At 40.6% G+C, this 16,152-nt stretch overlaps 1 protein-coding gene and 1 pseudogene across 2 annotated transcripts in view; one reads left to right on the plus strand and one right to left on the minus strand.

Annotated features, from left to right (window-relative positions):
* MGAT4A (alpha-1,3-mannosyl-glycoprotein 4-beta-N-acetylglucosaminyltransferase A) overlaps positions 1-16,152 on the plus strand; it is a 126,801-nt gene that overhangs the window by 77,589 nt on the left and 33,060 nt on the right. For both annotated transcript variants that reach the window (XM_070380000.1, XM_070379999.1), the window contains exons 6-8: positions 10,044-10,090; positions 12,442-12,555; positions 14,403-14,478. In XM_070380000.1, coding sequence (XP_070236101.1) covers positions 10,044-10,090; positions 12,442-12,555; positions 14,403-14,478 — 237 coding nt within the window. The remainder of the gene's footprint in view (positions 1-10,043; positions 10,091-12,441; positions 12,556-14,402; positions 14,479-16,152) is intronic.
* Positions 5,114-6,035, minus strand: LOC102269435 (F-box/LRR-repeat protein 14-like; annotated as a pseudogene).

The raw sequence follows: 16,152 nt of genomic DNA on the forward strand, positions 1-16,152 counted from the left end.
TTTTGTGGCTATTGATGTAGTTATTTTTGTTCACAGGTTTTGTTGAAGCTCTTCTTTATTTCTTGTATTTTTCCGTAGTTGCTGTGTTGGTTCCTTCTTTGTGAATCATCATTGAAGGAAATGGCTTTTTTCTCTAGACTCCTGATTTATAGGAGGAGGCGGCACAGGCTAGTTGGTGATTTGTTTTAGTTTTTGATCAAAAACCATGCTTTTGTAACTGCCACAGAGTCTGGCTGCTTCCTGCAAGTATAGCTAGTTTTCACAATTCTGCATGTTACCTTGGATTACTGGAATCAAACTGGGTTCCTTTTGAGTGTGAGAATTTTGGTTATTAATTTTGGTTTTACCGAAAATAGAGTTTGCAGTCATAGCTGTTTCTCACCGGTGAGCATGTGTGACATCAGCGCGGTGTTCCTGGGTGAGCTCTGTGTGAGCGCTTTGGTCTTTGTTGGATAGACAGTCACTGTGCGTTCAGCCGGGAGTTCTGACCTGAAGGCTTCGGGACTTGCTTCCACCCCACAGCACCTGACAAGTGCAGTTTCCTCAGAAACGGTGGCCATCGCTAGACTTAACATTTTCTCAAACTCGCATCATTACCTGTTTGTCATCTTTTTTAATAGAGGCAAAAGAATAGATTTCATTCCAAGTATGCTTTTACTCATTGAACTAGTATTTATTGAAGCACTAAAATGGGGAAGGTACTGGAGGAGATTAAAAAAAAACCCACTAGACAGTGGATTGTGCCCTTAACTTGTAGTCTGGAATTACACAAGAATAATTTTTTCTGTACGCTTTTCTTTTTTTGAAAAATTAGTGTTAGTTATATATGCACAAAGCTAAGTGCATTTAAGTTATATATGCACAAGAGTCCAATAGAATGAAAACAGCAGTCTCCTCTCTTCATTCTTCCTCCCCCACCCCCATTTCCCTTCCTTTCTGTTCCCCGTTTCCTCCCCCTCTAAGATCGCCAGCTCACTGGCCATCAGGGAAAGTAGAAATACTTCTTGTGATGCTGTTCAGTTGATTATCATTTTTGATCTTTTTGAAGAACTGACTCTTAGTTTTATTGCCTTTATCATTTCTATATTTTCATTTTATTTTTATTTATTTGATTAGTTTTTGTTGAAGTATAGTTGAATTATGTTAATGACTGCTATACAGCAAAGTGACTCAATGATACATATATATATATATTCTTTTTCACAACCTTTTCCATTATTGAATATAGTGTTCATGCCTTTTGCAGACTTGCTGATGATCTGTCTAGTTATTAGTTGTTTCTATTCTTGAATTTAAATCACAGGTAACTGTCTTGGTGCTTCAGAAGTATTTTTGACCTGTAATTTTTTTAGCAGCTAGATTTTAAGATGTTGGGCTTCCCAGGTAGCTCAAACAGTAAAGAATCTGCCTGCAATGTGGGAGACCTGGGTTTTATCTTTGGGTCAGGAAGATCCCCTGGAGAAGGGCATGGCATCCACTCCATGGACAGAGGAGCTTGGTGGGCTAAGTCAAAGGGGTTGCAAAGGGTTGGACACTACTGAGCGACTAACACACACACACACACACACACACGCAGACTTATGCGTTGATTATAAATCACACAAATGCTGATCAGGAGGTGTGTGTGTGTGTGTGTGTGTATCTATATGTCCTATAAAAGTTGCTTGTAGTTATTTACCGAACTGTGGTGTTAGACACATCATTGAATGAAACAAAGCCTCTTCCCAATGAAACTTACATTGTCAAGAAGGACAGGTAAATGTGTTAGATGGTAATGAATAATATGTTAGATGGTAGCAGAGAATAAATCAGAGTGAATAATAAAGGAAGTACCGGTTTATTTGAGTGATCAGGACCTTTGGGCAAAGACCTGAAGGGTGCAGCAGCTTAACAGTCCAAGTGGACTCAGTGTGTGCAAAGGCCCTTAGGTGAGAGCACTGCGTGGCACGTTTTGTGAACCAGCAAGGAGAGGCCTGTGTGACCGGAGCAGAGAAGGTAAGGGGCTCAGCAGTGGGCAGCAGGTGGAGGAGAGGGTTGGCCCAGATCGCTTAGGACTCTCTAGGCTATCACAAGAATCTGACTTTCACCCTCAGTCAGAGAACTGACAAAAAGTTTTTACTTTTGGTAAAGAGCCACGTGACAAACGTTTTAGCTTTGCAGGACATTCAGTCTCTATTGCAACTACTCAACTCTGCTGTTGTAGCCCCCCAAACAGCCAGAAACAATATGTAAATAAAAGGGTGGGCTTGTGTTCCAGTAAAGTTTTTAGTTTATGAAAACAAAGAGTGGGTCTGTTTTGCAAACTGCTGATGTAGAAAGTCATTTGAGAGCTTCAAGTAGAAAAGATGCCTGACTGGCTTTTTTTTCTTTGAAGGCACTTTTGTTGTCGTTCAGTTGCTCAGTCGTGTCCTACTCTTTGCCACGCCATGGACTGCAGCACACCGGGCTTCCCTGTCCTTTACCATCTCCCAGAGTTTGCGCAAACTCATGTCCATTGAGTCAGTGATGCCATCCAACCATCTCGTCCTCTGCCACCCCTCTTCTCCTCTTGCCCTCAGTCTTTCCCAGCATCAGGGTCTTTTCTAGTAGGTCACTTTAAAATACTTTATTTGGAAATAATTTTAGAATTACAGAAAAGTTGGAAAAGTGATGCAGAATATCCCCTTCACTGCACTGACTCTAATGTTAATAACTCACGTAGCCACATTTGAATGATTAAGACCAGGAAATTAACCTTGACATAATGCTATTAGCCAAACTGTAGACATGATTCAGATTCCATGTTTTTACATCTAAGGTCATTTGTCTATCCAGTGTACAAGCCAAAGTATCACATTGCATTTAGTTGTTTTGTTTCCTTAATCTCCTCCTATCTATGACAGTTCTTCAGTCTTTTCTTGTGTTTCATGAACTCGGAGACTTTTCATGAGTTGTTCAGTTGCGTCCAACTCTTTGTGACCCCATATACTGTAGCACGCCAGGTTGCTCTGTCCTCTCCTATCTCCCAGAGTTTGCTCAAATTCATGTCCATTGAGTCAGTGATGCTACCTAACCATCTCATCCTCTGCCACCCCCTTCTCCTTCAGTCTTTCCCAGCATCAGGATCTTTTCCAGTGAGTTAGCTCTTCGCATCAGGTGGCCAAAGTATTGGAGCTTCAGCTTCAGCAACAGTCCTTCCAATGAGTATTCAGGGCTGATTTCCTTTAGGTTGATAGCTTGACTGTTTCAGAAACTACACGCTAACTGTGGTATTTGTTACCTTCATTGGTTGCTGCTGCTGCTGCTAAGTTGCTTCAGTCGTGTCCAACTCTGTGCGACCCCATAGACGGAAGCCCACCGGGCTCCCCCGCCCCTGGGATTCTCCAGGCAAGAACACTGGAGTGGGTTGCCATTTCCTTCTCCAATGCATGAAAGTGAAAAGTGAAAAGGAAGTCGCTCAGTCGTGTCTGACTCTTAGCGACCCCATGGACTGCAGCCTACCAGGCTCCTCCATCCATGGGATTTTCCAGGCAAGAGGACTGGAGTGGGGTGCCGTTGCCTTCTCCGGTAGGTTCTACCTTCATTGGTAGGTCTGCAATTTATTATGAGCTGCCAACCGCATTGTGGCACATGCCTGTCATTTTAATCCTTTTGTCATGTGTACACGCTATCTTTCTGGAATTCTCACTGGGTCCCCACCCAGCACGCACTCAAGGACACAGTCATTTTCTGTGCAGCAGTCAGTCTCCTTTTGGCAAGTCTGTTCTGCACTCTCCAGCTGCTGTCTTCAGATTTCCCTTCCTGCAGTGTGATCTGGAAATGTCTCCAGGTGAAAGTCGGGACAATCGTGATGCTCAGTTCTCTCTCGGAGAATCCCATCCCGCACAGCCTGCTGTCCACTGTCTGAGAACAGCTGGATCATATATTTTGCCCAGCTTTTTAGTTGTTTATTGTTGTTGTTCAGTCACTAAGTCGTGTCCAACTCTTTATGACCCCATGGACTGCAGCACGCCAGGTTTTCCTGTCCTTCACTATCTCCTGGAGTTTGCTCAAACTCCTGTCCATTGAGTCAGTGATACTATCCAGCATCTCATCCTCTGTTGCCCTCTTCTCCTTTTGCCTTCAATCTCTCCCAGAATTAGGGTCTTTTCTAATGAGTCAGCTCTTCATATCAGGTGGCCAAAGCATTGGAGCTTTGGTATCAATCCTTCCAATGAATATTCAGGGTTGATTTCCCTTAAGATTCACTGGTTTGATTTCCCAGATTTCCCAGGCAAGAATACTGGAGTGGGTTGCCAGTTCCTTCTTCAGCTGATCTTCCCAACCCAGGGATTGAAGATGCATCTTCTGCATTGGCAGGCAGATTTTTTTTTTTTTTACTACTTAGCCACCAGGGAAGCCCTGTCCATTTGTGATGTCCAGTATCAAATAAGAATTTATTATTGTTATCCTGCATGCCAAGGAGCCAAAAAAAAGGGACCTATAACTGGAAGAAAATGTAGCCACTAGGAGCAAGGACAGAGGACTTCAGCAAAGCTGTCAATGGAATAATGGAGAGCTGTCAGGAAGCATTGTCAGGAACAGTGTGCTGTTTTGGATCTGTCAGGAATTCTCTGTTCCTTATTAATTCCTGAATATTCAGGAATTAAGAGGAGAGGCAAGCCTCTCCCTGGGGCTGAGGAATCCAGGCATTTCCTTCATTAGTTTTTCTATATGGTGATAAGTACCCTCTTCCTTTTTATGAACCATATGGTAAAAGTGATTATTTACAACCCTCTCTCTTTCATATGGATGACCTCATGTTTCCTTGATAGCTTGTAAGTTTTGATTTTATCTCTGCTGAAAATAGCTACCTTGTAAGACAGTGTAAATACCCACACAATGTTGAATAAAACACCTTTGCTCCATCAGAGCTTTGGTGCCCATGTCTTGCTTTCTTTGTCTCTCTTTCTCTCTCAGGCTATTTCCTTGGAGCGCAGAGGTCTTCTGGGTTCACTTTCCTGCCCAGGCTTCTAAGACCCTCTCAAGAAGGCGCTCTGCGCCTACACCCTATCTAGAGGGCACCTGAGGCCTTCGTGAACAGAACAAGCTCTGTGCAGCGGCTTTATTGGCTTTCTGCGTAAACCAAGGAATATCAGCCTCTTTCTCTCTCCTTTACTTTCTTATCGGTGGACTCCAGACCACCAGGTTCCGGTCCATTAAAGGACCTCAACAAGTGGCGCCCGAACAGGGACTTGAGGCCATCCAGCCCTTGTGCAGTGTAAGCCAGGCTCTGGTCCCCCACCTTGTCGCAGAAGGACACATCCAGCCCCTAGAGGTGCAGGCTGCCCATGGCCAGATGCATGACGCCCGTGTCGCTGATGTTGTCGCACGAGCGCAGGTTGAGGCTGCGCAGGCTGCCCATGTGTGACAGATGCAGGAGGCGGGTGTCTGAGATGCCCCCACAGAAGCTGAGGTTGAGGAGCCTCAGGCCCGTCAGCCCCCGGGAGATGTGCTTCAGGGACAGGTCCGTGAGCTTCTGGCTGTCCTGCCCCGTGAGCTGCTCCAGGCCCAGGCGGCCCTCGGCCCTGCTGCACATCATGCCTGCCAGGTGCCCGATGCCCATATCCGAGAGATGGCAGCAGCTGCGGAGATTGAGGCCCTTGAAGTGCTGCAGGGCCCAGGTGATGAGCAGGAGGCCGGTGTTGGTGATGTTGCTGCAGCTGCCCAGCTCCAGCACCTCCAGGCCCTTGAGGTACTGGGCGATGCGGCCCAGGCTGCTGTCAGTGATCTGCTTGCAGAGGTTCAGGTTGAGCGCGCGCAGCCAGCCGATCTCCTGCAAGAATGTGTGGCCCAGCCCGTTGTCGGTGAGGTTGTAGCAGCCGCTCAGGTTGAGGTTCTCGATGTTGGCCATACCCTGGATCACGTAGCTGAGGCTGCGGCGCAAGCTCAGGATCTGCACCCGGCGGATGCCCGGAGCCTGCAGGCTGTGCCGTGTGCCCCTTGTCACGCACGTCCAGGTAGCCAAAGATCATGGCCAGCAGCTCGGGAAACAGGCATGAGATGTGCGTCTCCATCTTCCTCCCCGCGGTGCCGGGGAGGGCGCCCCCGAGGCCCGGCCCTTGCTGGGCTTAGCCCTGCTGCGCCGGGCCGGTGCTGCCCCACTGCCACCCCCGCACCCCCAGCCACATCCTCCGGCACCACGGGGCCGGGCTGCGTGCTCTTTACTTTCTTATCAGTCGACTCCAGACCACCAGGTTCCAGTCCATTAAAGGACCTCAACAGAGAGCCAGCAGGGGTTATTTAGAAGGTAACTGTAAAAGGTGGCTGATAGCATCCTTATTTCTGTGGCCTATTTTCATTACCACCTGGTGGCTTGTTTGGCTAGTTCAACCTTCCTATCTCACCAGGACTCACCCAGTATAGCATTGCGAGCCCAGCCTTCCTGCTCAGCATCTCATTGATCCCATACTCCCAGCTTGTACATGTGTATACTAATAGTAGTATATTATACCCTCTAAAATATATCCAAAGTAGAAAAATTTACACTGTGATGTATTCCAGTGGATTATCTTACACATACCCTGTCTAAGGGTTTCCCTTGTGGCTCAGAATCTTCCTGTAATGCAAGAGATCTGGGTTTGATCCCTGGGTCAGGAAGATCCCCTGGAGAAGGGAATGTCTACCTACTCCAGTATTCTTGCCTGGAGAATCCCGTGGACAGAGGAGCTTGGCGGGCTGCAGTCTATGGTATTGCAGAGAGTCAGACACAACTTAGCAACTGAACATGCATGCACTCAGAGTTTGAGGATATGGATATGCTGTGGATATAAATATCCCTGCTTATGGTGTAGACACTAAGTAAATATTTGTGGAATGAAATGAGTAGAAAGAAGATAGTAAATTTACTTATGTGTGTAAAGTGTGAGTGTACTAAGTTGTTTTAGTCGTGTCCAGCTCTTTGCAACCTGATGGACCGTAGCCTGCCAGGCCCCTCTGTCCATATATAAAGGACATTTAAAAAATGTTCTTTAAACACAGAATCAGTTTTTTAAAGACAGTTTTTACCTTCAAGTGATTTAAAATTCAGTCTTTTTAATTTTATGTTCTTTTTGATCTACTGCTTAAAATTTCTTCTTTTCATCCAAGTGAGTGTTTTACAGCTGATATCTGTTAAAATTCTCTGACATTTGCAACATTTATTTTTCATAGGAGGTTGCCTCTAACATTCTGTTTTATTCATTGGACCATTAGAAATAAGTTTCTATAATTTATTTGTAGAAGTATCTTTTTACTCAGATTTCTGTTTCACATATTTGTTCTTTGCAGTATCACAGAACATAACAGCTATAGCATATTCAAAAGTGATATGATATTTTATATATTAATTGAGTTTAATCAAAAGTTTCTGGAAATATTTTGACTCTGTTGCAATTTCCTGACTGCCATGACATTTGGCAAAGAATTATTTCTTTTTAAATTGGACTGTATAAATTACTGATTTAAGGTAAAGATTGGAATTTGTTACTTTCATTTCATCTAATTTACACACTACTGGTAAAATTGATTCTTAAGCCAAGCATACATGTTGATGCGTGGTTACATATGTGTGACTTTACAGTGGTGAGTTGTCACTATTAGTGACTTATTGAACCTGCTTCTATGCTTCTTAAACTTTTCCTTATATATCCCTAAGAGAAGCTGACCCACAGTTTGGTATGCACAGTCTGAAATCCTTCTTTTTCTATGTTTAACTTTTTTCTTGGTTTTATGTTTTTGATTTTTATTTGGAATTCACATAACATACAGTTCACCTATTTAAAGTCAGAGTTCTATAGCCATCATCTCAATCAATTTTAGAAGATTTTTTTATCATCTAAAAAAGAAATTTTGCACCCCTTAGCCATTACTCATCAATACTGCTTACCTCTAGGCTTAGACACTACTTAGTAGATCACTAATCTACTTTCTGTCTCTGTCTCTGAGACTTTCTGTCTCAGATTTTTTTTTAAATTCTGGACAGTTTTTAAAAGTACAGTTATGAACTGTACATGGTCCTTTGTGACTGGCTTCTCTCACGTAGCCTAGTGTCTTCAGGGTTCATCTGTGTTTCAGTATGTATTTATACATCTTTTGGTTTTAATTAAAAAATAATTTTGCTTAACCATAAAAAATCTTTGTGACCCCACCAGACTCAAAAAAAAAAAAAAAAAAAACCCCATAAAAAAGACTTGATATTCCAAGGGGGGTAAATGCTCTTTCTTCTTTTCAATGTATGTCTACTCTTTTCCCCCACCTATCTCAATCATATCGTATCACTTACATACCCTTGGAATAAATATTTCAGTCATAGATTCAGAGATACATTCTGATAATTGGGTAACAGTATTACGTTTTAAAAAGTCTTCATGTAGAACTTCCCTGGCAGTGCAGTGATTAAGACTTTACCTTCCAGTGTAGGAGGTGTGGGTTTGATCCCTGGTCAAGGAGCTAGATCCCACAAAGCCTCTCAACTTAAAATAAAACAACAAAACAGAAGCTGTATGTAACGAATTCAATAAAGACTTTAAAATGGTCCACATAAAAAAAAAAATCTTAAAAAAAAATCTCCACAGACCTTTATAAAAAAGATTTCAGGAAAAAGGTTCTTTAAATTTAAAGCAATGAAGCCTCCAAAATCTCAAAGGCTGTATAGTCCTTTAAATGAATCTTGCTACTTAATGTCAGTTAATGTGCAACGTAAGGGTTGTGTGTACTGTTAGGTATGGATCACTTGCGTTTTAGGTTTTATTATACATTACATGATAGGTCTGTGTTCACGTAAGACTATTCTTGGACAGCCTCCTGGGATAGGGAGCTGCTCTTCTGTGTCTTGTATTCCCATTTCCTTGGGTAGGCAGATCACTGGCTCTTAATAAATGCTTATCAAATTGAATTTCAGGTATTAGTAAACTCACTAAAGGTTACACAAACCAGAATTGATTGTGTTCTCCAAAATCATAGCCTGATGAGTGGTGAGATGTGTTTGGGTTTGTGTAGGGGAAGGATGGAGGGTTTTGAGTTGTGTGTTAGTTGTATTCCCATAATTCTTTGTTAGGAATTTGAAGGCTACGTTCTTAATGAGTTTCCTCACTCTTACGTCTTTAACAGTAAAATAGGAGTTACTTTCAATGAACAGAAATTACAGTCGAAATACTTTTTAAAAAAGACTTCTGCTAAAACAATTAAAAAAAAAAATTCAGTGGTTTTGTAATATCCAGGCTTAAAGCTTTATCTTTTTTGGTGAGTTTTGTTTTCCTCAAGTATGAAGTGTTTTGGCAGTCTTTGTAACATAGATCATATTATATATATCATTGATTCCTTTTAACAATTGAGCATTTTAAGCTGTCACTGTAGTTAAAATTGTTTGGGAGTATTGGCTGTCCACTTGTATATACTTTAGAAGTTGACAGGTTTGTTAAACTTTTTTTTCTGATTTGTTAACACGCTCTTGACTTGGATTCTCATTATCAGCCTAAAAATAAAATAATAAAAGTAATAAAGAATAACACAGCTTTTTATTACATAGCTTTTTCATTTAATGTCATAGTCTCTGAGATATTATCTCCTCCCACCCTTTTTTCTTTTAAATAGGATAGGAAACTGAGGCTCAGCATAGTGATTTTAGATCACACAGACCAGTAGCTCGGGAGACAAATCTTGAACCTAGATTTTATGATTCCAAGTGGAAATTCTTTCCCTATTGCATGCTGTGTCTGGTATTTATTCACTACTTATAGTTTGGATGTTGCAGAAGTAGAAATAGTTTCTGTGCTCACTTTTTTCTGCTGAATTGAATGGAGACAGAGACAATTGAAAGCAATAAAAACTTAAGAATCTGCTTATTGTATTGGTAAATACTCAGTGATATATGGCAGGGTCATAGAGTACAACTTATGCAAATCCCATAAGTTATCTGAAAATTTCATGTTTCCAATGAATGTTTTAATCATTTATTTAAGTTCAGATTTAAAAGTTAAATATGAAATAAAGATATAAAAACATAGAAACATGAATGTTGGTATAATTTTTTTTTTCTCTCCCAGACAGATACTGATTATGTAAATGGTGTTGTAGCCAACCTGGAGAAAGAGTAAGTTCTTAATTCTGGAATTGAAAATATTTTAGTTACTATGATCTCTTGCTTTTTGTGAAAAGAAAATACCTCCTTTTATAGTTCATTTTTCTGTGGAGTTCAGTGTTCATTAGATCACCTACCACTGGTCTTTTATATGTAAATTATCATAAAGTATACGTATGTATATCGGGTTACTTGATGGGATACATTGGTGTATTTCATTATAGAGAAGACTTGAATGTCATATATAACACTATCAAATAACAGTCTTTAACCTCGAAGACAGTTAGTAGAGAGAGAGGCAACATTTAAAAAAAAAACTAAGATCATGGCACTTGGTCCTACCACTTTATGGCAAATAGAAGGGGAAAAAGTGGAAGTAGTGACAGATTTTATTTTCTTTGGCTCCAGAATCGCTGCAGATGGTGACTGCAGCCATGAAATTAAAAGACACTTGCTCCTTGGAAGAAAAGCTATGACAAACCTAGGCAGCATATTAGAAAGCTGAGACATCACTTTGCTGACAAAGGTCCATCTAGTCAAAGCTGTGGTTTTCCCAGTAGTCATGTATGGATGTGAGAGTTGGACCATAAAGAAGGCTGAGTGCTAAAGAATTCATGCCTTGAAACTGTGGTGTTGGAGAAGACTCTTGAGAGTCCCTTGGACTGCAAGAAAATCAAACCAGTCAATCCTAAAAGAAATCAACCCCAAATATTCATTGGAAGGACTGTTGCTGAAGCTCCAATATTTTGGCCACCTAATGCAAAGAGCCAGCTTATTGGAAAAGACCCTGATGCTGGAAAAGATGAAAGGCAAAAGGAGAAGGAGGTGGCAGAGGATGAGATGGTTAGATAGCATCACAGACTTAATGCACACGAACTTCGGGAGATAATGGAGGACAGAGGAGCCTGGTGTGCTACAGTCCATGGGGTCACAAAGAGTTGGACACGACTTAGCGACTGAATAACAATGACACTAAATGAGATCACTTAAATCTTTCACGCTCTGTTTACCAAGAGAAAAATTTTCTGCTGTCAGGGCAGCCAGTCAGGAACCAGTTTCAAATCTCAATGCTAATAATGTCTAAAAATATGCAAAGGTTTATTAATAGTTTATTGTGAGTGGAGCACGTAGCAGGTAATAGGTGGACAGCTTAGTAAGTTGCAGATACCATTGTTGTTCTTGTTCAGTGGCTAAGTCATGTCTGACTCTTGGCAACTCCATGGACTGCAGCACACCAGGCTTCCCTGTCCTCCAGTCTCTCCCTGAGTTTACTCAAAGTCCTGTCCATTGAGTCGGTGATGCTATCCGACTCTTCATCGCCGATACCATTAGTTTTTATAACACTGCCCTTGTAGATTTCATAGTGATATCATAAAATTAGTCCTGCTATGGGTTTCTTGATTGAAATGTATCTGTTGTTGCCCCCAAAAGACGTATTTTTATGTGAATTAGGCAAGACAAAAGAGGAGCCAAAGAGTTTGCCAACTCTAGGATAATATGGCTCTATCTTTGTCTATCAGTATGCTAAAACCAGAAATTTTTACAAATATATGCATAGTTCAGGATTAAATTGTGCATTTGTTAGATTTTCCCTCAATTGCTCACTTTCTTGGCAGCCTTTATACAAGCACAAATTGGTGTAGAATCCTTAAATATAGGTACCAGGCAATCATTGGTCCCCCTTCCCACAGAGCACATGGGCAGGTCTGAGGGGCTTATACAAGGATTCCGTTGGTTCCTTCTTGCTCAGTGTGCAAGAAAACCAAGCCCAGGAAAAAGGGTGGTGAAGCACCAGGAAACTTTGTGTAAAGGCAAGTAATTGTGTTTTGTGGAGATTTGCAAACCTGAAGTAAGGAAGAAGGCAGATGCAAAGCAAATTACATTTGAATCAGTGAAGATGGATTTTAAAAACTTTAGGACAAATTTTCCTATCCTTGCACAACTTGCAGACATTGAGACATAGTTTGATGTACCCTCACAGGACAAGATCACCCCCAGGTGAGAAATACTATTTTAAAGTGACATACAGTCTGTATCCCACAACTAAGCGTTCCTGAAAATGAAAAAACTGGTTTTGCTAATATATGTGTATATTGGTATACATACACATGCATTAGGTTGTGTTTCTTTCTTATTTTCTGCGGCACCTTGATTGCTTTTTAAGAATTCTAATTTTTTTGGGACGTCAGTCCCTGCAGTTGGCCTAGAATTTCAACGAATCAGTGATGAGCTGCTTCACTTACCACATTGTGACTGTAGCAGTATACTTTACTGGTGTATTTTTCTGTTAAATACTTAAGTTGATCATTAAGATGTAAAATCCCACAGAACTTCTATAACTCAGCCCACCTTTCTCATGACAGATTTTCTAAAGAAATCAGTTCTGGCTTGGTGGAAATAATATCACCTCCTGAAAGCTATTATCCTGACCTGACGAACTTAAAGGAGACATTTGGAGATTCTAAAGAAAGAGTAAGGTGAGCCTGTGGTGTTTAAAATCGCCCACCTTTGTGAGTATAATATGTAATAACTGTCATCCTTGTTTTTCAAAACTTTACTCATTTTGAAAGTGAAAGTCACTCAATTGTGTCCAGACTCTTGGTGACCCATGGACTATAACCTGGCTCCTTTGTCCTTGGAATTCTCCAGGCCAGAATACTGGAGTGGGTAGCCAGCAATTCCCTTCTCCAGAGGATCTTCCCAATCCAGGGGTCGAACCCAGGCCGCCCACATTGTAGGCAGATTCTTGACCGTCTGAGCCACCAGGGAAGCCTTCATTTTAGGGTTGAACTAATTAGTGAGAGCTAATGCCTTTTTGATTATTTGGTTGGAAATTCTGTGGAGTTCCTGATGAGAGGTTGAATTTGGTCAACATAGTGAATTTTATAACCGTGCTGCTCTGTGCTGTTATAACTTTTCTTAAGAGTATATTCAATATAACTCAAAGTTAGTCCAGATAGAAATCTCATGTCTGTATGAAACATAAATGAGAACTGATTCAATAAAAGTAATAAAAACAATAATAGTCTTCTGCAGAATCATACTGCAATAAAACAGTCAATTTATTTATCTCTAAATCTCTAACATTGAAGGAGTTAGAAGCTTTTCTTGTGTTGTTGTTAAAGACAAAGTAATCTAAGAGATATTAGCATCATTTTTGGATTGTCTATAACCAGAAAAAAGGACAAAAATGATGTTTTGGGAAGAGATTTATTGTATTTCTTGAGTTGTTAATTTGTCACAAAGACAGATATGTCTCTATAATTGGTTAATTGTCTCTCAATGAATACGTTACTTAAAACATTTAGGATTGAGTTTGTTTAAAAAAAAAAAAAAAAACCCCAGTGAATAGACTCATTGAATTCAGAACAGCTTATAAGGTATTTTCTGGAGAAGTTTACTTAGTGGTTCAGAGCTTTAGTTCTATTGTGTGTGTGTGTGTGTGTGTTAACTGGCTTTTAAAAAACCACTTCTCTATATTCAGCATTGGTCAGTGTGTTTCTGTAGGCTACCAAGAATTCATGAAAAGGACCTAATATTGTAAATTTTAATACAATGTTTAAGATTTTTTTTAAAAAAACTTTTACCTATATATGAAGCACTAGTTCATGGAGACATTAAGATATCACTGAAAAGAGGGCCTGTAGTCAAGAAAATTTGGAAAATATTGAATTAAAAACTTTTTTCAACAGATGCTACTTACTGCTGAATGTTTCAATGCTTCTAATATATTAATGTGTCTCTAGAAAAGAAATAAATGTCCTTCCCAAACTTACTAGACATTAGACTCCTTTTTCCCTCAGGACATCTTGAGGATTAGTGTTTTTGAGAATGTATTTTGATAAAACCTTCTTAAAGAAAAGTGAATTCTCTTGCACTCTTTCCTAAGTGGATACACCATGTATGTGTGGCTCCATCCATTTATTTGTCTACCTATCTATCTAATGTATGACTATTGTTGTTTAGTTGCTAAGTCATGTCTGACTCTGTGACCCTATGGAGCCCTCCAGGCTCCTCTGTCCATGGGATTCTCCAGGCAAGAATACTAGAGCGGGTTGCTGTTTCCTTCTCCAAGGGATCTTCCTAATCCAGGGATCGAACCCATGTCTCCTGCATTGCCAAGCAGATTCTTTACCACTGAGCCACCAGGGAAACCAATATATAACTGTACATTTTGTATAATATCATATTATCATATATACAATATATGTGATATTATATATAGTGCATATAACATTGTTATATATTATAAAATATACATCTAACCTTCTTTTGCTAACTTTGAGTCTGATTCCTAACTTATTTTTGAACATTTTTATTTCAGATGGAGAACAAAGCAAAACCTAGATTATTGTTTTCTAATGATGTATGCTCAGGAAAAAGGCACATACTACATCCAGGTAAGTTTTTCCTTTAGTTTTTTTTTCACAGTTTTTTAAAGAAAAAGTAATATCGAGGGTCTGTTTTCATTAGAATGGAGTTTCAAAAGCATGAGCACTCTAAAATATTTAAGATGATAGTAGTGTAGCAGAGCAGAAGGGTCAGACACATCTCTAAGAGCATGGGCTCTGCAGCTGCACTCCCTGGTTTATCTCTTAATGATTTAGTGGTCTTAAGGCAGATAGTGGTTTTGTGCAGTAATACATTTACATTTGAGTTCAGGATTATAAAACCAACATCTATTGTCATGTTCTTGGCTGTAGAATCCTATGGATAGCAGAGCCTGGCGGGCTACAGTCCATGGGGCCGCAAAGAGTCGGACATGACTGAGTGACTAACGCAGACATACACACGCACACAGGTGCGACTTTCAGTAGCGTGGCTGAAACAGTAAGTCCATCGTGATGCAGGTTTTAAGTGAGCCAGGTGGGCAACAGCTTAAGTAATTCTAGGAAGCTCTTATTTTTTCCAAGTGTTCTTCAGTTAATATTTAAGCTTAAATTTCTGCACTGGGATTTCACTTCTTCAGTCAGATATCTTTATCCCTGTTCAAAATGCAGATACCCCTGAGAGGTATATATAGCACATGAAGTGTGTCAGGTTTTTCTTTTTTCTTTTTTTCAGTATAAAAAGTTTATTAGGTGCTGGGAGGATGTGTGGATAAGAGTGGCAAGAAGCAGCCCTGAGTCCCTGAATTAGGAAGGAAATGGCTAGGGGGCTGCTGGCAGGGACTGGGGAGGGAAGGAAAGATGGAAGGAAAGGGGCTGGCATCCCGTGGAACGGCGGACTTCTTGAGGGCAGACTTTTGTCTCGTGATGCTGTACCTTGGGCCAGCTGTATTCAAGTGGGCATGAACCCTTCCTCGAGTCACAGGATGAAAAATAGAAATGGTGATAGGGCATGACATGTCTATTATAGGATACAACAGCTGTGTGTATAAAAACACGGTACCCTAGATATAGCTAGTGGGTTTCCTCCAAATGCTTCAGAGAAGTCTGATTTTAAAATAATAATAATAATAATTTTGAAGCATTTTAACATACCCCCAATATTATTGTGGACTTCCCTGGTGGCTCAGACAGTAAAGAATCTGCCTGCAATGCGGATAACCCGGATTCAGTCTCTGGGCGGGAAGATCCCCGGGAGAAGGAAATGGCAACCCCCTCCAGTATTCTTGCCTGGGGGAAATCCTGTGGACAGAGGAGCCTGAAGAGCTATGGGCCATAGGGTCACAAAGAGTAGGACACGACTGAGCAACTAACACACACACACACAATATTATTGTGGTTGAACCTTGCTGTTTGTTTCAGGCCCAGTATATAAATATTTACATTATGGTCAAGAACTTTATACACAGCATTAAAAAGTACAGCTGTATTACTTTTGAAATTTGTTTTCAGTTTTCTTCCAGGGGAATGATTAATGGAACCAATAAAGCTCTTGGGAGGGAATGTAGGAAAAGTTCATGTTTAAGAAATTGAGGAAAGGACAGGGTTAAGAAAGAGGGTGGTTAGGAAAATTTCCCTTAAGCAAGGTCAGTATATGAGATACTGCAGTATTATATGAGATCTTAAAACAACAGCTGCTATGAACTAACATTTATTGCACACTTATCCGGTCAGGCATTATTTTTT

The sequence above is a fragment of the Bos mutus genome, chromosome 11, assembly GCF_027580195.1.
Source record: "Bos mutus isolate GX-2022 chromosome 11, NWIPB_WYAK_1.1, whole genome shotgun sequence".
NCBI lineage: Eukaryota > Metazoa > Chordata > Mammalia > Artiodactyla > Bovidae > Bos > Bos mutus.